This window comes from Hemibagrus wyckioides, linkage group LG11 (assembly GCF_019097595.1).
Source record: "Hemibagrus wyckioides isolate EC202008001 linkage group LG11, SWU_Hwy_1.0, whole genome shotgun sequence".
NCBI classification, from domain to species: Eukaryota; Metazoa; Chordata; class Actinopteri; order Siluriformes; family Bagridae; genus Hemibagrus; species Hemibagrus wyckioides.
In genome coordinates, this window is record NC_080720.1 from 18,976,142 (window position 1) to 18,996,198 (window position 20,057).

A 20,057-nucleotide genomic window follows, 5' to 3' on the forward strand; every position below is an offset into this window, starting at 1 on the left:
AAGCATCCCACTGTGATGACAATGGCAGCTCACGCATGCTGCCGTACACACAAACACACATATAAATGCATTACCTTTGCAAATATTCACTATGTTTAATAGCTGGTTAGCCTTAGTTTGCTTAAGGTGAAACATTTTAACATTTTATTCTGCACGTGAATATCTTACATAAGAAATAGGCGTAATCCATTTGTATAGGGAGTGGTGCACTATTTCCGACAAAGGGCAGCTGCAGAAGATTTGCTTTTTTTCTCTCTATAATAAAAGGGGATGTTTATTAGCGCCTAATAATTGTGTAACGACATACACAAAGAAAATGGACTAAAAGTCCATTTCACATTTGCTGGAGCCAGATTGCTAACACATCAACATGGGGCACAAATCGGTTTCCCTCTGTTTCATCCCTCATTCTGCCAGCTGGTTAGTTTCTTCCCTAGAGTTTTTTTTTTTCTTTTTCGCTCAGAGATTTCCACACCCTATCGTCTGGCAGACTAGTGGACCCGTGCTTACATACTGCTCAAGTGTTTGAGTGGCTTTTCCCCCACCACAACAAGTACTGCATGATTAAATGATCCATGCTGCAAGGCACGCACTCAGGACGTCAGTGTTTGAACACTTCGCATGCTGGAAATGGGCACCAATGTTGTGCTCAGGGTCCTGGTATTGGCCATCTTAAAGAGGCAACGTTTAGCTCAGACATCCTCTGTGCTGACTGTGTGGCAATGCTTATGCTTACACAGTGGACTGACTGTGACTGTGTCAGAGTCAAATATGACTCAAACATTTTGCTAGTCATAATGGCCACATACAGAAATGACTGATATCATAGTAAGAGGTAGAGAAAGCAAAGTTTATTTCTGGATGACCTGACAGTTGACATATCTTAGCTAAAATCGCTCAGTCTGGAACTGAGATCACGCAGCGTGGAAGGTTATGTTCATCTACAAGCCTTTTTTGTATATCTTAAGGAAGAAGCTTTTCTACTGATGGCATGCACCACATCAACTACTATGCACTTCCTAAAACACTTATCTTTCTTCTCAGCACTGTCAGACATTGGCAAGTCCCCCTCTACACTAAGGTATACAGTATGTGGTGGCCATTGCAATGCATGTGGCCTATTGATATGATATCATAACCTAGTAACCAACAGGAGCTCACCAGTAAAATTCCCTATATAACACTATAAAAAATATGAAAAACACTTTTGTACTCAAGAGCTTCTAGTACACAGACACACAGGCCTTTCCTTTCAGAATGCACCGTACTGACCAGATCTGGTAATATTAACCAATAACATGAACCAATCAATTAATTAATGCTTGCAGCCTTCCATGAGGGCAAACCTCCAGATAATTCTTTGGTGTACCCATTGCGTGCCTTATGGTGCTACTTAGAGAGCATCTGATCCTCAGACCAGCTGTCTGTCATGAAGGAGCACCATTGCCAAAACAGAGGCTGGATGCCCACAAGGCCCCAACCATGAAATACCATATCAGGACTTTCTCCTTCTTACAACCATTATCCTGCTCCAGGAAGTCTGCACTGCTGCTACCTGATTCTCCATGTTTAGCATGAGTGACGCTCATCTTTCAACAATACTTTTGCCAGTCATTCCAGTGACATTGTTGCATATGTTATTCATTCCCGGCTTGTTAGAATGTGGTTATGTGAACCGCAACCATGACAATACAGCAACAGCTAGCTGTTCAAATGTGTTCAATGAATGAGCTCAAACTCCAATCTATAACCAGACCTCCTTTCTACACCATTACCACATGTACTGTGATATTTAATGTCATATTAATACCTAATAAATAGTTCTTTAAAATGCTCTCAAAATCATAATAGTGTTAAAAAAGAAATCATCCTTCCTGTTACACATAAGCATGGATAATAATACATGCCTTTTGATATAAGATGTGGTCAGTCTGATACAGGTTAGGATTTGGGCATAATTAAGTGAATTTAACAGATGGTTTAATTTAACGTATGCAAAACAAGAATATATAATAATAATAATAATAATAATAATAATAATACAAAATCCTTGAACTTTTAGGCAAATCAAAGTGTAGCTATTGTAGCCAATGCACTGTCCACTTCCGGTTTTGCGTTCGGCTAATGATGTCTGTCAAGCCGGCCTCTCTCTCTCTCTCTCTTTCTCTCTCTGTTCCTTTTCCCAACGGCAGAGGTCGCTTGGCATTTCCCATGGAACCTGAACGCATGGACGCGGTCTCCTGCTCCTACACACCGAGGGTGTGAATTAATACCAAACCCCATCCACGGCGCGCAACCATAACGGATGTCAACGCAGTGTTTTTGAAAAGGTCACACGCAGTAGTTGTCAGGTTGCAGTTTAGCTTTACATTCTTAGATCCACTTTTATAGCAAGGTGCACCATCTCCTAGCTTATAAAAGTGAACTTATATATATATATATATATATATATATATATATATATATATATATATATATATATATATATAAATTATTATTACTTAGCGCTCGGTCCGATATACCTAAAGTCAGTGCACCATCCTCAGACATAATTGAGCGGCTGATGTGTTTTTCGTGCTGAAGTGAAAAACCGCGAACGGATGTGAGGAAAAGAGCGCCTGGAGAGAGAGAGAGAGAGAGAGAGAGAGAGAGAGAGACTCAACCCCTTTTTTTCTTCTTTCAATCGTTCTGTTTCTTTTTTGTTTGGGTTAACAATAGAGCAAGCGCGCCCGAGAGAGAGAGAGAGAGAGAGAGAGAGAGAGAGAGAGAGAGAGAGAGAGAGAGAGAGAGACTGACTCGTAGACGCTGAACCTGTTTTCATGCCTTCAGTGGAGCGGAGCGGGCGATGGATGTGAGATTTTATCCTGCACCCCCTTCGAGCGTGGGCTCCTGCACGTTATCCACCGACTCCAGCCTCGCCTCTCTGGACTATTACCACTGCAACAAGGTAATGACCCAAAGTGCAACAATGCTTTGCCTCTTCTTCTTCTTGCGCACCGACTTACTTTCTTTCTCGGTTTTCCAAAACGCGTTGCTGGTGCGTCCATGCCGCGCGGCTCAACTCTGTGTGCGGAAGTTGGAAAGCTGTCCTGTCCTTCATCACCTTTCCTTAAGAGTTGTTTAGGTGTGCGTTTCACAATTGCAAAACGCGCGCGAGACGCGTCCCGAGTAGGCGAAAAAAACAAACAAAAAAACGCGTGGTCTGGGACGAGTAAAAGAAGATGGGATGTAGAAGAAAGCATGTCCGATATATCCAAACTTTGAGTTTCTTTGGAGGAATTGTGGAGGCGAAAGGCGAGCGCTCGTTGCTCTCTGACTATTGGCTAATTGGTGGCACAACAAAAACAAGGGCGCGTGGCTGAATTTGACGTCGCGCCTCTGGGGAAACGCGGCTCCCGAAATGAGAAGAATATAAACGTAAGCTGAAGAGCCACAGGATTTCCACGCGTCCGGTCGTGTCGAAACATGAAACTTTTTGGTTTTTGCTTAGAGGGACAGTGTTAAAGGAATCGAAATTTACAGCAGGTTTCGCGTGCTTAATATTGCTCGGCAAAAATAGTACGGCACTTTTCTTTTCCCCCCCGGGTGCTTTTCCCTTTAGAGCAAGGCAGGCTACGGTGTATGTGCATATCTCACGCTTTTCAATGTCTTCATGTATAGATTTCCCCTTTTCTAAGTCTTAAACGTATCATGTTTAATGCAATTTTGTCTCACTTTTTTGATCCAGTATCCTGAGTTTAGTGTTGATGCCACTCGAACCCTGTAAACGGCGCTGCGGTGACGTAGTCGTAGCTCCACGTGCTAGCAGAGTCCGGCAATTAATTACCGCGCGGTCTAATTATTTCTTAACGGGCTCTCAGCTAATCGGATTCTGTTATTGGTCAGAACGGAGGGCAGTGTGGAAAAACAATTGGGGGGGACACACAATTAAAACAGCTTGAACAGCAACAACAAAGCATGCTTTTTCCATCATCTTATTTATCCTGTATGGGCAAACAGGCGTCCGCGCGCGCGCGCTGCGTTTTAGTAACCTGCTGCTACTTGTATGTGTAATGTTAGGAAATAATAGGCTTAATAATAATAATAATAATAATAATAACAACAACAGAGTAACTCAAAACAACATTTAAGTTATAGATATTTCGTCGTTTGGCACGTGCCTCCCGGCTATGTTAAGTAGTCACAGGGCGTAGGCTAATACACGTTATAGCAATATCAGATGAGAATAGATGTGTGTTCCAAGTGTGTATCGCCGCAGGGCCTTTAAAGCCGAACAGATACACAGCTGTGAGACAGATACATACTTCCACGAGTGGGATTTTTTTTAACTTGATGCCCACTCTTCACTGATGTGTATATATATATGTTTTATTCTTATGAAGAATTTGGTTATTTTTTATGCAAAGCGTTGACTTGAACCTCGGTCTGTTTCGGGAGAGTTCACTGGCTCGCAGCACCTGACTCCTAACTTCAGCATTCATTTCCAAGCAAAACACATTCACATACACAGCGCTGAGATTTGTTTAAAATGTAGTTTTTGGCTCATTTGGGCTGTAACAACTCATAATGCGCTTATAGCTGATGGAGAACATTAGTTTGAAGCGCGTGTCTTTTTAGTTTACAGAGCACGTGCATTTACTGTCTGTCTCTAAATCGCACTAAAACTCTTTATCGTTGAGGGAAAAAATATATGTAAATCTTTAAAACATTTTCGACACGGTGATGCAGATATTAATGAAGGCATGAATGCTTTGCTATCCTTCTAGCACACTGCAGTAGGGTTTTTTTTTAATGTATTGAAATATAGGCTACCAAATTTCCCCTTGAGGATTAATAAAGTACCCTTTACTCTACTAGAACAATTAATATTCCTATGCATGAATGTTGCCAAAGTCCCATTTATGAGGTTTGCATTCACTACTGTTTTAAGACCAATTGCAAATTTTAATTAATAAGCTGAATGATTCAGTTTTGAGGGCAGTACATTAAGCAGAAAGCAATGTGAGATCGATATGCCACCAAACCAATCATGTTGTGTCAGCTGTCAGTGGTTCATTCCAGTGTGATGTAAAGGGTATTTGCATGAGAGTTACTATAGTCACATCCTAGTTGGAGTCTGATTCATATTTGTTGAATAAAAATCATGGCTGCAAAACAGTTATATTTAAACTTATAAAAGTGAGCAAACAGATATAGCCTCTTAGATAAAGCACAATAAATAAGAGTGAGAAACATGATGAGAGAACTGTAAGCAAAGTGATATAGGATACAAAATGGATGGAAGGCCTTGACGTATGAGTCGTATTGCTTTGCTCTTCACCCTGTGGTACTGCACTTAAAACTCCCCATTTCCCCTGTAAGTAACTCATAATTTGGTGATGTGTGTTTATAGAAGTGTGTCGCAGAGTTTAGCTTGTGGGTTGGAACATATGGAAAAGATCAGCAAGCGAGCCAAGAGTGGGTACAGTATGCCGACTGCACATGCTGAAAAATGATCTTTTTCAAGTGGACATTTTGCAGCAAATTTGAAGGGAAACGTCTGCTCTCTCTAGGCCACAATAGCCCCTTTATGCAAGCCTGCATTAATAAAGCAAATGTTCAAATGTGGCTGGGAGGTTGTGCATCCTATAGGAGCCCACATGTGCATAATAAGAACATCGAGATACGCACTGGGGTTCTGTGGTATCCCTTGAACCGGAAATGGTTCTGCAAAACTAGGCCAACCATAATGGGTGGCTCTCATTTCCTGTTGCTAACATGTTAATGCACTAGCTGCTGGGTTTTAACATCTCCACGGTGTTTGAACACTGAACACTGGCCCTTGCAGTGGAAATGGCAGTTATGGAGGAAACCCAACACTAGAAAGAGCAAGCCACTTTCTCATTTTTAAGCCAGAGAATGAATAACGTGGATCCTCTCTCACCTAGTTCTAGCTCACCTGAATGCGATGGACGTTGTGGAATAAATAATGTCTCGTTTGTTGCTATAGGAAATTCAAAATACCTGTCAACAGCGGCGTTCAGATGGGAGTGGCATATCTACTGTAATCATACAAAAGAACAGAGATAGGCTTACACACTTTGGTCTCTAAGAAAGGCCCAGGACAGGAATCCATTAAACATCTACTGTATGCATTCACAGGAAAAAAGAAACATCTTTGCAAACACACAAGCAGTTTAACCTTCTTATATTTCACAAACACAAGAAAATGAAACTTCTTTGTCGAATACTTCTTTATAGCTTTGAATATATCAAGTGGAGTGTAGCTCACGCTGACTTCCGTTACACAGAAGACCCGGCACAGTTAGCATTACAGAACATCAGCATGCAGTCACTGAGGAAGTGATGAATAGACAACAAGCAGGCAAATGATCATTTGATCACTTATGTCATACATCCTGTGATGTGCTTGCTATGAGACAGCTTATATAGCTTCAACTGTAAGATGTTGGAAGCAAACAAATGCAAGTTTTCAATAACAGTGTCACATAGATGAGCTGGATCTTTTGAGCTGACACATATTTCACATTCATGTCATGTTTGTTCCTGTGTAGATTAGCCTAAACTGAAGGAGTTTAACTGCAGGCACTCTTCTCTTTTTCTGATCTGTTCACTTGCAGTTTATCTATGCGTTCATGTTGAACTCAGTTTTGCTGGAACTGAGATTAGCTAGCAGCTATAACAGAGTGGCAACCATTTTGTATAGTGGTAATATAGAAAGCTATTATCTCTCTCAAATGCACAAATTCATTTTATATCTACTCTCTCTCCCTCTCTCGTGTGTGTGTGTGTGTGTGGGTGTATTGTTTGTTAAGCATACTCTATGCATTCCTCCAGTAAAGGCCATCTCTTCATAAATGCATGTTTTGTCCAGAGAATATTTGCTGAATGCATTATGATTTGTGCATATAGCCCCAGGCTTGTTCACTTCGCAAAAAATATGAAGTTGGAAAGTTTATGAGAAGCACCCCCATAACAGCCTCCAACCCAAGCAACCCCCCCCCACTGCCCCCTCCACCCTCCCCCTACTGCTAACCTTATTGTATAGAACCGCAATGCACTACAACACAAACATTCAGATTAAATGAGACAAATCAGGCAAACATAGCATGAATGTAATCAACCCTGCCAAGCTCAACAATATCGATACACGGTTTAGAGCATGCTGAACCACTTTTGGCCATTAGCAAGGATATTTAGACACAAGAGTGGCAGTACAAAAGTTTCTCAAACATTTACAGTAAACAGTAGAACCTGAAACCTATTTTAAGATATAATACACTCTATTATGAAGTGTAGGAAAACAGTACCATATGGAAAAAAAAAAGTGCCTTTGTTTCATGTTATGCTGGATGTAACGAGAAGGAGAAGTTAATAACCAGCCGCAAACTATGAGTCCACTGTTTAATTACATACCAGTGTCCAGCTGTCAAAACTGAACCTAAAGCATATGGCCCAAGTTTCTCACATCAATATAAAGTTACACCAAACTTTAAATGACAGACCAGAGTTTTTTTTTTCTTACCCCATGTTCAGTCTGAATCACTAATCAGAGAGTGGGTGGGAATGACAGGTTCTCTGTTACCTGCCTGATGACTGTAAAAGACCTTGATTCATTTAAGGATACTTTGAAGCCCCATTAGTGAACTCAGCACATTATTCAAAGCTCTCTCTCTCTCTCTCTCTCTCTCTCTCTCTCTCTCTCTCTCTCTCTCTCTCGCTTTTACTTGTCCACTTAAGCAACTAAAAATAACTCCAAAGCAGTGCAATTACTGGAAACGGGTAGTACAGCACTGAATCTAGAAGCATGTATATATGGCTCCTACATATAAGATATATAATAACTGTGAAATGACAAACAATCAATACAAAGAGCATCCAAAGCACCCACACTACACATCACATTATTTACAATGGATCTATAACATCCAACAACAACTGTAATAATTATTATAGTGATCTGTGGGGTCAAATCACCATGTGCTAATGGTTTTTGATAATTGAGCATTTTTAAAACCAACCTTATGAAAATACACCAAAGACTGATTTGCAAAGTAGCTTTTGTATATTATGCAAATGAGCTTAAAATATAAGTAGGCAGGGCTTAATGGTCCAACTTGTAAGCTTGTTCCCAAGATATATATATATATATTTTTTTACGAGTCATGATTCTTAAGAATTGGGCTCGAAAATGCTGCATGGCAGCGCCACCATGAGGCTGATGAGGCATGTGTGTCTTTCTAAACTAGCTATTCGCTACTGGTTCACTTCGGAATGACCTGCAGTTTGATGTCCAGAAAAATTCTCATGGAAACAGAAAGGTTCCAAGCACCTTGTGTTTGACCCACCAATCAGAATAATAATGCATATTGCTGTGTGTGTGTGTGTGTGTGTGTTTGTGTGCTTGATTGTTTGTGTGTGTGAGTGTGTATGTGCGTGCATGTGTGTGTAATGTGCTCACATTGATAATACACCCTGAGGCAAGATCTATGGAGCATATGATTCGATGGGAATAAGCCCCAGGTGTACAATCATACTGATTTAGCGCACACACAAACACACACACACACACACACAAACATTCTGTTTTCTATAGTTTGATACCTTCTTCTTCTTTCCATGTTCTACAAAATTTAGTTAAGTTCTTGCTCAGCACAAGCCTCTGTTGTTTTCTCCTCCTGCTCTACATCCAGCTGGTTGCACTCGCTATCACCAAGTAAACTGTTGTTCATGTACAATTAAAGTGCTTGTTCCTCTTTTCCTAAACTGATTCCCTTCAACCATGTTTACAGTCAATATGCCCCCCCCATGACTCAGCCATTATGGAAATATAAGATATGGCATTTATATGTATATTCTTTTGCCAGATGCTTTAATCCACAGCGACCTCTGAATGAGGCAGATACAATGCAAGCGCGTATAAAATGAAGTGTTGGCCCACAGCACTCCACTTTACACATGGCAGGGGTAATTAGGCAGAAAGAAGCAGTCTAACTGACTGAGAGACAGACTAACTGACTGAAAATTGAGGCTGCTTTGGGTTACTCATTCATTCTGACTGGAGTGAAGCTTGCTATACTCACCAGGCAAAGAGCTAAACCACTCACATTATAAAGCAAGGAATGCACTACTGGATAAAAAATGGTAGAGACAGGACACAAAAGGATCAGCTCTGTTAGGAATATTTATGAGTTTGAAATGACACTCATCAAATTCCTCTTTGCGTGTGAAAATGATTTGGTGGACCTCGAGAATGTTAGATAAAACATCCAAAATACTTGTGAAAATCTGTCTCTAAGCCAAATTACATGTTGTCACGTATTTTGCAGTGAGCAAATTATACCTTTCATACTTCTATAAAAAAAAAAAAAAGAAACCATAAAGGTGTTTTGCTTCGAATGGAGTAGTAAACCACATAGTGTGCAGTTAAGGGGAAAAGTGAAATGTTACGATGCGTATCCTACGCCTGGTGACACTTTTCCCATGGTGAGAACTCTGCATTCGGCATGAGTCAGAGCCATGCACTACTGTGTGTGTGTGTGTGTTCCACCACTCGGCTGAGAGATGCGGGGGCATAAAGCTGACCTTATGGTTTCCAGAGACTAAAAGTGTCCACATCATTGATCCCTCTCGATTTGATGCAATCAGCTGGCAAATATATCAATTCCTGGCTACGCTAAAGCGAAAACTGAGATTAATAACATTATGACTATTTTGAGCATTTAAAAAACATGCAGTCAGCTTTACTAAAAAAGGCAACATACAGCAAAACATACATTTCCTTTAATTTAAATAAATAAATTAACTGTTTTTTGTTAGTTATTCATTTTTAGATAATTAATTTAAAAGATTCTCATTTAATGGAATACATCTTCACATAGATGTCATTTTCTGTAGTAAAAAAAAGTCATTTTCTGTGCGTATCCTTTAAAACGCTCATCTACCCTGTTCAGGGGTATGAAAAAAATTACTGCCTTCTCTAGTGACATCATAGCACCCTGAATCCCCCCCCTCCTGTTATGTGGCTTTTTCCTCTGAAATCTCTTGCTGAGGTAGATGTGTAGCTGAGTTTCCTTTTGACAAACGTACAAAGTTACTTAATCGATCTGCACGAGCTTAACGTTTCCACTCGCTCAGCATAAAATACGTTGGAAGTCGTTAAAATGAAACCTTTCAAAATGTTCTTGATTTAGGAAAAACAATGACCAAACATTATGTGAGCAAAGTAGCAGTCGCTTGTAATCTAATTGCTGTTCGACGCATGAAATCCTCACCGTTATCGTTCACCTTGTCGGCCACTTAGACGTTATAGAGTAGACCTAGACCTTATATCAAATATCACCTGATATCTATATACAAGACGAGGAACATGTTTAACATGATATTGTAAACACACCAGAAACATGAAAATCGAAACACTTGACTCCGGTGTTAAAGGTTTTAAAGCTAATATTTAAATAAACTTCAAATGTCAAATTTCTAGTGTGTCCAGTTACAATAACAGCAATGAACAATCAGATTGTATGTGTATCTAAATACTGAAGCAAATTTAACAGATATCTTTAGTGTTTTTTTGTGCTTTTGTTAATAAAATATTATTTTTATTAACAATAATAATAATAATAATAATAATAATAATAATAATAATTTGTTGAATTATTATTATTATAATTTTTTTTATTATTTATTATTTATTTTTTTAATTAATGATTTTTTTTTTTACAAAGCAAGCAGTGACCACGTCTGGCAAAGGAAACTTTGACAGAGGAAAAAATACTTTAACATTCCAAAGTAAATGTTTTCTCTATGTGTGGGTGGATGTTTTTTTCTGGTTAAAGCTTCAAATATCAGTTCTTAATTATCTTAAGTTAGTAAAAATAATAGTAAAAATAAAATTAGGACCAAAATCCTTGATTCTTGTGAGTTCTGAACGGCACTTAGAAGCTGATACACCTCCTGCACATTCTATCCAACGACACAGAGCTGATATAAATACTAGCATTGAGTCCATAATAAATAAACATTCGAAACTGTAAACAAGTAATATTTAATAGTAATCTTCAAAATTGTGTCGGAAAGTTCTTCAGCAGAGCAGTTTGCTTCCCAGATGCAGTTTGAGACAAGAATAGATTGTTGTATGTGTTTCAGCGTTAACACGTGGACACGCAGTATTTCAGCTCAGTGTAACAGTAAATGATTCAGCGGAGAGAGAATTTTTCCACCGGGCCTCTACACACTGAGACGTACAGTGGTGTGTGTCAGTGGCTGAGCTCTGAAAGGTGAGTTGCAAATGGGGTCAATCTTAAGTTTGATTAAACTTTAATTACAGCTCCAAGGTGTAAAATCCAAAACGGGACTCTACTATGTCTCTCTCTACTCTGTCTCTCGCGCTCTCTCTCTCTCTCTCTCTCTCTCTCTCTCTCTCTCTCATATTCCAGTAGAAATCAGCAGTATATCCATTGTGAAGCAATTTTGGCGCTCATAACTATCTGGCTGACTGTACAATATATAGCTAGTTAACTTAAGCTAGAACATGCTCAAATATAACTCACCTCCACCCCAGCATGTTATTAAACTAGATTTGCAATGGCTAAAATCTTAATAATAATTGTACTGTATGTGTGGAGATGAAGGATGAAATATTTAAATACTTGGAGAGGGCTAAACAAAAATCTATCACTAGCCCAACAATGAAATTAGGGTTGATTAATGAATTATATCACAATGTTTAACTATCACACATACACACACATACACACACACACATTTGGAGACAGATAAGCAGCTGCATTCATGATTTCTAATTTTGTTTTAACTCTCTAATCCCCCACTGGCTTCATGCCAAGCTTCCTCCACATACCAAAAATGGTAAACAGAAAAGTTAACTCTTAAATTAAATAAAAATAAGCCAAATAAGCCAAAAAAAATACCCAACTGAACTTACTGTTTTCTCAACTGTCATTTTGGGTAATTTGTACTTTGACTAGACAATATGTGCTTAGTCTATCTATTTTTAGCTTCTCTTCCAAAGACATTTGAGAATAAAGGATGATAATAATCCACCTCTTTCACATTCATTACCCCCATGACTATATTTCACAAGCTCCTTCTCAATCACCGCAGATGACGTGTTATGGATGCATAAGCGAAGCAGACTACGGGGCGTTTCACTCTGTAATCACCTGACATGGCTGTCACTGATAAGATTGATTAATGTCACTGCAGTAATCTGTGGTCTGGGCTAAAAAAGAATCAGCCACAGCCTCCTTCATACATTTCTGTCTATTTCTAATGAACGTGTGATGCTCTTGTGCTCGGTTTTACCTTACGAGATTTGTTTAACAGCGAGAAATCTGATGTGCAGGCCAGAAATGAAACCTTATAGAAAAAGTCTACACACCCCTGTTTAAAATTGCAGGTTTTTCTGATGTAGAAATGAAGCCAAGCTTAATCATGTCATGTTTTCCCACCTTTAATGGCAAAGTATGCAAATAAAGCAAAAAAACAATCAGAAATTTTAAGGAATATAAAAGAAAAAGCGGTGTTTTTATTTCACCGCTCAGTGTTTTTGGGTACGAGTCTATCAGCACAGCACATCTTGACTTGGTAATATTTTCCCACTCTTAATACAAAAACATTCTAGATTCATTAAACTGTCAGAGCTTCTCCTGCACACTGCCCGCTTCAGGTCACTACACAGAGTTTTTAGTTAGATTCAGGTCTGGGCTCTGGTTAGGACATTCAGAAACATCGATCTTCTTTTGGTTAAGCCGTTCCTTTGTTGATTTGGATGCTTTGGGTCATTGTGGTGCTGAAAGGTGAAATTGCTTTTCATCTTCAGCTCACTAACAGACTCCTGAAGGTTTTCAACTAAAACTGACTGGTATTTGTAGCTATTCATGATTCCCTTCACCTTGATAAAAAATCCAAGTCCTGACTGAAGAAAAGCAGCCCTAAAGCACGATGCTGCCACCACCATGCTGCACAGTTGGTATGTTTTGGTATGTTTTGTAATTATGGATTTATGAAACCTTTTGGAATTGGTCTCATTAGAACATGCTTCATGGTTTAGGGTAATTTAGTTTGGATGTTATTTTTGTGAGAAAGGGCTTCTGCCTAGTCTGCCCTTACCTTATATCCCAGACGTGAAGAATATGAGATTGTTGTCACATGCAGAGTAATCAGGACTTGTCAGGTTTTCCTGCAGCTCATTTAATGTTGTTGGAAGAATCTTGGCAGCCTCCCTGGTATGTTTTTGTCTTGCCCTTTTATACATTTTAGAGACCTGTTCTTGGTGATTTTCCTGTGTTGCTCCAGTTTCTCTCATTTGTGATGATGGTCTTTACAGTGTTTCATGACACATCTAATATTTTGGAAATTTATTTGGAAATACCCCTCTCCTGATCAGTGGCTTTCAACCAGTGAGATACTGTACATGCTCTGTAAGCTCTTTGAGGAGCATGGCTTCAGCAGTCAGATGAAACTAAGAAGATCTTACAGAACCAGCTGAACTTTATTTGGAGATAAATCTGAATCATTTCAGCGATAAAAGCTGTATGATAATTACTTTTGTACATGAGACTGAATGTGATTAGTTCATTCTGAACACAGGCACATCCCTGATTATGAAAGGGTGTGTATACTTATGCAACCAGGTTATTGAGACTTGTTATTTTTCCACTTTTTCCCTAAAATGTTTTTGATATTCTGATATTCAGCTGACATTTATGTAACATAAATGTACATGTATGTAATCTAGTGCATGTTTCGGGTGTTTTGCAAAGGCTTGTCAGTAGCAGTGGGAGTGCTAGCCCAATGTTGCGCTAATTGGCCTTGGCAGAAAGACAGAGTCGGAGCCCTTGTGAGCAGGGGCCTGGGTTTTGAATGGCTGCTGGCTGGACGCTGAATAGCAGACTGATTCACTAATGTAGACTGTAAATAATAATGATTCCCATCCATGGGGAAAAGAACACCATGGACTTCTGTTGAAATTTGCTGAAGTAGCAGAGGTAAAAAGAAAAGCCTTTTAATCTGTAGAGATGCCAAGGCCTGTTGAGAGAAGATCTCACAGCTCATAATCTAGCATAGTAGCTCCAGGTGCCGTGAAAGAAGAATAGATTCTGTCTTGATCGCTGGGAACAATTTGATTGGTTGATTGTGAATCTGAGCGTTTGCACTGTAAAGGCCTTGCTGCCAAAGTTAATGATGCTCTTTGTGAATAGTCATTTTATTTGCGAGGTAAAGCTCCGTTTTAAAGGATCAAGTGAAATGCTTGACCCTTGTAGTTTCACTCACAGTCACATTCTGCAGAATGAAATGGGACAAGAATGGGATGCGAAGGCTGATGCAAGGGCAGGCAATTTATTAAGTAAAGTGCAAACAACCCAAAAAAACAAAAAAACACGAAACCAAGAGCTGTAAACATGAACATACAGGATATACACGATACACACGACAAAAACAATGCCAAAAGCTTGACAAGAAGACAACTAAAATTTAAATAGTGCTGCTAACAAGCATACTGAGACACAGGTAAAAGTGATTAGTAAGGCATGTGACATGCAGGGGCTAATGGGTAGTGTAGTTCTGTGCTCCTTTTGTTCATGCTAGCCTGGAAAAATTGGTCAAGATCTATCAAAATTAATGCTTATTTTTGCATAGGAGCTATGCAGTTTAACATCAGTTAAAATAAAGGCAAAAAAGCACTCATTTTCTTCTCAATAAAAGAGGAGAGGAAGAATGCTAAAACATCTAAGCAGCAACAAACAATGAAACATTTGGTTATAAAATTCAGTAATAGGAACGTATTGAAAATGTTGTTTTTGTACAGCTCGTTAATGTAGAACCGACCCCGACTTCATAGCCAACAGCATTCCTTAAATGGTGGAAATCCACATTTTCCTGTCTTCTTCTCACATGTCGGCTCTAGACAATTAAATCGTTTATCAGTTTTTTAAAAAAAACAAAAAACAAAAAAAAACAGAAAATCGTGAGAAAAAATTGCTATCGCACAAGCTTACTAGTAATTAGTTGGAACATGACCTCAGAGTAAACAAATTAAGTCAGCTAAAAGAAGGACTATTAATTTCAGTCTCCTTTCTATGTTTTAGGGCACTTTGATCAGAATCAGTCAGTCCTTGATGTGGGCCTGCATTTCCTACCCATCCGTCTTACAGCTACAGTGGTGTGCCATGGTGCTCTAACACACCCCACCCACTCCAGGAAGTGGTGGTGGGTTCAGCAGTAGCTACAACAGCGCCCTTAGACCCCACCCTCCCTGACCTCACACCCCACCCGCTTCACATTTCCCCTGCTCCTCATTATATCAATGGGGGAAGGTGAACCTCGACGAGAAAGGAATTTTTTTTTTTTCGTAATTTTCCTGCAATGTCAATCAGTAGGGGTGGAAACAAAAAAGGAAGAAATGGCGGGTTATAGACAGTAGGGCGTGACAGATATTTTCTGGGGCACATTATTTTTTCAGACGACTATAATGTCAATCAGCGGTGTGGAAACCCAAAATGAGGCCTGCCACCAGATGTTGCCACACTCCGACTGTCACTTTAAAGACAGAGGTTTATTGTTCTAGTCCACCCAGCGTGGTTAAGAACTCAGAACCCATAAAGTGCTGACTGATGTCTCCTCTCTCTACAGAGGAATAAAAAGCTAAAGAGGCCTTAACTCGTTTGCGCCTCAAGAGAATCCCATGCAAAGCTGACGAATACAAGTGTTCCTGTTTAATAGTACTGCCACAGTTTTGTTTGATATTCCTTTCTGCAGTATTAAAAGCGTGCAGAGTGTCAGTCGTGATGAACGAGCAGACGGGCGGCGCTGTTATTGTGCAGCCTTTCAAACCGGTGCCATGGACATGAAAAGCATTTATGTGTGCTGGTTTCCGTTATAGGCAAAGCCATTGTTTTGGACCTGCTGGTACATATGGCTTCTTGGCTAAGTTTGAAATGGGAAATATCTTTGTGGCAGCAGAGCCTCAACCAAACAGGATGGCATCTCACAGTTAGCACAGTTTCTTTGTCACCCACGTGTATGTGGCTTTCAGTATTGCACTTTCTGGTCAGGAAGTGTTTTAACCCCTGCACAAGTGTGTGTGTATGTGTGTGTGTGTGCATGTGTGTGCGTGCACATATGTGCATGTGTGTATTTATATATATATATATATATATGTGTGTGTGTGTGTTTGTTTGTTTATGTTAGAGGCATGTAGAGCTGCTGTAATTTCAGAATAGGCATCAGGGATGTTGACTTAGTAGCAGATAACTGAGGTTTCTAATGGCCTTCCTCTGATTTACGGCTGTCGCTATTCCACCCCGTGTAATCCTCCAGTTGTTACAGTTCTCTTTCACAATTCCTCTAGGGGAAATAAATAAAGGTAATGAAATAAAAGTCCATATAAAACTAGGCAAGTAATGCGAGTGTCAACTTCTTGCGAGTGAATATTTTTACATAATCGCCCCCATTTCACCATAAACATAATGGCATCAGTATTAGCCTTGAAAAAAAAAAAAGGAGGAAAAAAATACTCAACTTTACCACTGCATACACTGATGGTGTGTTTTCTTCCCAGCAAATGATTGGTGTTCTCAGCGTTGTGCTGTTCTGATGAGGGACTTTTTAAAGGAAGCGTTACATAAATACAATGAAACTGCTTGCCTTATTTTAGCCCACCCGCTTGCAGACCTTTCTCATCTGTGGCTTTTTCAGCGAGACCTGCAAACTTGTAGTTTAAGCTTTTGAACTGTGTTTGCTTAGATATCTTTGCTCAGTGCATTTTTTTTGCATTTTCTTTTCTTTTCTATTCTTTTTTTTTTTTTAACCAAGAGCTTACTCTATTCTGTGCTGAAAAGTTAAATTTGTATAAACCTCTGTTAGATGTTGCTTTTTCACCATGAAGAACGACTACATTGTTCTGGGAACGTGTGTCATGAAGTAATGAATTCAAAATAGAAGATTAAACATAGCACCAGAATGCTAGCTCTTGTTTTTTAGCGCTCCTGTTTAATCTGTAGCTTACCTTTTGGAAAAATTAGGATCTGTGTCTGGTAAAAAAAATAAATAAATAAATAAATAAAATAAAAAATAACTGTTTGCACAGATTGCTTTCAAACAAGGGATGTCATTAAAACGTCTCTTTTTAAATGATGATAATTATATAATAATAAGATTGAATGCTTTGTTTGTTTGGAGCTTTATGTGCATTAACTTGAGTTCATGCTTTCATTTGGGTTTTTGGATGGTTAGCTTTAGGTTTGTTTTTTGTTTTTTTTTTGTCAGAAGATGATTGTGTTTTATTAACCTTGAATTGGTTTGTCATGCGCTTTGTTTTTGGAGTTTTAGTTTTAGTTTAAGCCCCGAATGAGCTGCATGCAGCATTAGCATGAAGTAATAGCTGGCTTTGATGCAGTATTAGATGGAGTTATTTTGGTAGCTCGGCGTCATCACGTACCATAATAGAATGTAGCTGAGCAGTGTGAAATGGACTCTCATCATCGTCTTTTATCAGGAAATAAAAAAAAACCTATCTAGGAGAGGAAAGAATGTTTAGTGTAACAAAAAAAAGAGGGTGAGAGAGAGAGAGAAAGAGAGAGAGAGAGAGAGAGAGAGACAATTTCATGGAGGTTTGACTACCTGTAATGTGGAAAAAAGTTTGACATGGGCTGAAAGTTGCTGATAGTCTATCTGTGTCGATTATCAAAACATTTGACCAGGAGAAATGCGAAGGACATGTGGTAACGGTTTGACGAGAGAAAGCTTGACCCGAAACATTAAGCTAAAGGCTAACAGGGAACAACCCCAAAGTTTGCAAGTTAAGTTGAACTGTGACCAACAACTTTCACCCACTGAGGTTTGAGCTACTCTAAGAGGCTCATGCTATAAACAAGGAGTCTTCTTCTTCTTCTTCTTCTTCTTCTTTGAAGCGTTTGTGGCACTTTGAGAAGACAAGGCAGGAATGAATGAACGTGGAACTTCAGCACTCTTGTTTCTTCTCAGCATTTCTGAGAAGTGGAAGGACAGCTGTGGAGATTCCATAGGCTGAGCAGGAGAATATGGGATAAATAAACAGAGCGGGCAAGCGGTGTGGACGGAGGGGAGGAATGCACTGTCAGGCTTTATTGAGGAAAAGAGAGAGAGAGAGACAGAGACAGAGAGAGAGAGAGAGAGAGAGAGAGAGCAGGGTTTGGGCAAACACAGGCAGTTGTCTTAGCTTCCTATGGCATGTCCTGAGCAAACAGTGGCAGAGCTGACTGGCTTTAAGCCTAGCTTAGGATCGCCTGGGGCCTCCAGGAGGAGCTACCCCCAAGGCCCACACACACACACACACACATCCAGTCATGCAAACATACTTATTGTACCTTGCTGTACATGCTATAGTACAGCAAGCTATAATAACTACTAACTTGCTTTGTGATTTTTGAACCTTTTTTTCCCCCACAGCTTTTACATTTACATTTTTTTATGGACAACTCTCACAGTCACAGTATTGCTCATGTCATCACGTTTTTGACTGCTGTCGATCACTTCAGAGATTCCAAAAAAAATCCCCTTTGCACTATTATTACACTGTTTACAGATGACTGTCCTGCTGAAGTGAACTTTGAGCCGCGCAGGGACCCTCCCAGCCACATTCACTACACCTTGAATTTCCTGGAACACACAAACCACTTCAGTGTGCCACATACAGCACGAGCGAAGCTATTAATGACTTTCTGTATATATTCACACACTCTTTCTATATATATATATATATAACTGTCTATCACAGTTTAATAGGACTTTTGTGTCTGGAATGTAATTGTGTTTAATGGCAGTATTTCAGTAATAGTTTGTGTAATTTTAATAAAAGGTTTAGATCATTTTTCTTTAAGTTTTGTGGTTTTGAGCCTATCAAGACTGCAGCTCTCACTGTGTGTGTGTGTGTGTGTGTGTGTGTGTGTGTACTAGTCAGGAATGTGATGTGTTGTTGTAGCAGAGATAATGTACGATCACAGTGCAAACAGAGAGCTCTCTCATTCCAGCTCACTCCTAATCACTCCTAATCTTTGACACAAAGACACTGGAATCTGTCCTTTCTCTCTCTCTGTCTCTCTGTCTCTCTCTCTCTCTCTCTCTCTCTCTCTCTCTCCCATGTGTGAATGGCAGGATGTTGGGGTACGTGTGGGTTGGTAATCACATAGAGCATAGAGGCACTATGGCACAGGAACTGACAGCTGTCTTTATCATATGCTCGGCATCCTGGGAAAGCAATTTAGTGCATTTTTATACAGTTTCACTCAATTGGCCAGTAAATGTGTTTTTGTTAGCGGTGAAAGAAGAAGGTGCAGAGGAAGATATTTTTCTGTAATTATTGCATTCTCACTTCACAGGCAGTGAAGAGGCTTAGTTTCGATGTTAGATGAGCAGATGACTGACTGTAGGTAGTGCATGGAAAAAGCTTGTTGTTGATCTGTACTGTGAGAACGAAAAGCATACCATACCATACCATGTCTGTTTTTAAGTGAGCTTTGAGCATGTACACGTGTGTTATAGGAGAATAATTGGCTGCAGACTTTGGTAAAGAAATCCTGTGGCTTTTTTTTTCTTTAAATTTTGTTAACTGGGAGGTACAACTTTGCTTTGTTGTAAACATAAAGGCAGTCAGTCAGTCAGTCAGTCTGTCTCTAGACGACATTCCAGTCTGTGATGAAAAAAGTAAACTTCTTTCAATAAAGGCGCCCCCATTTTTTTTGTTGTTTTTTTCTTACCTACCTAGATTCCAATCAAGCTCTGTTCTTCTTTCCTCCTTCATTACTGTATATTCAGACCCGCTGCTACAATAGAGTAACTCTGCATGTTGTTGTTCTGTAATTATCCCGAACCCACAGCCATGCGTTTTTGTATAAGCCTCTCTCCTCCGCTGCCATGTTTTTCCTCCCAGGCTGCACTCTCTCCAACCTCTGACCCTTGTGAAAACGAGATAAAATGTTTGTTTTTCCAAGTGCGGTTACAGCTCTCGGCAGCACAGGGTAAACTTCAAATTACAAGAGCCAAGCGAAAGTGGCACG

General features: G+C 39.6%; 1 protein-coding gene across 7 annotated transcripts in view; it reads left to right on the top strand.

The window, feature by feature from the left end:
- Positions 1-2,540: 2,540 nt before the first annotated feature.
- Positions 2,541-20,057, top strand: part of tox2 (TOX high mobility group box family member 2) — a 105,185-nt gene continuing 87,668 nt past the window's right edge. For 2 of the 7 annotated variants that reach the window (XM_058403539.1, XM_058403542.1), the window contains exon 1: positions 2,542-2,947. In XM_058403539.1, coding sequence (XP_058259522.1) covers positions 2,846-2,947 — 102 coding nt within the window. In that variant the 5' untranslated portion in view covers positions 2,542-2,845. Of the gene's footprint in view, positions 2,948-20,057 lie in introns of all 7 variants that reach the window. The other 5 variants (XM_058403544.1, XM_058403545.1, XM_058403540.1 and 2 more) reach the window with 4 other exon arrangements.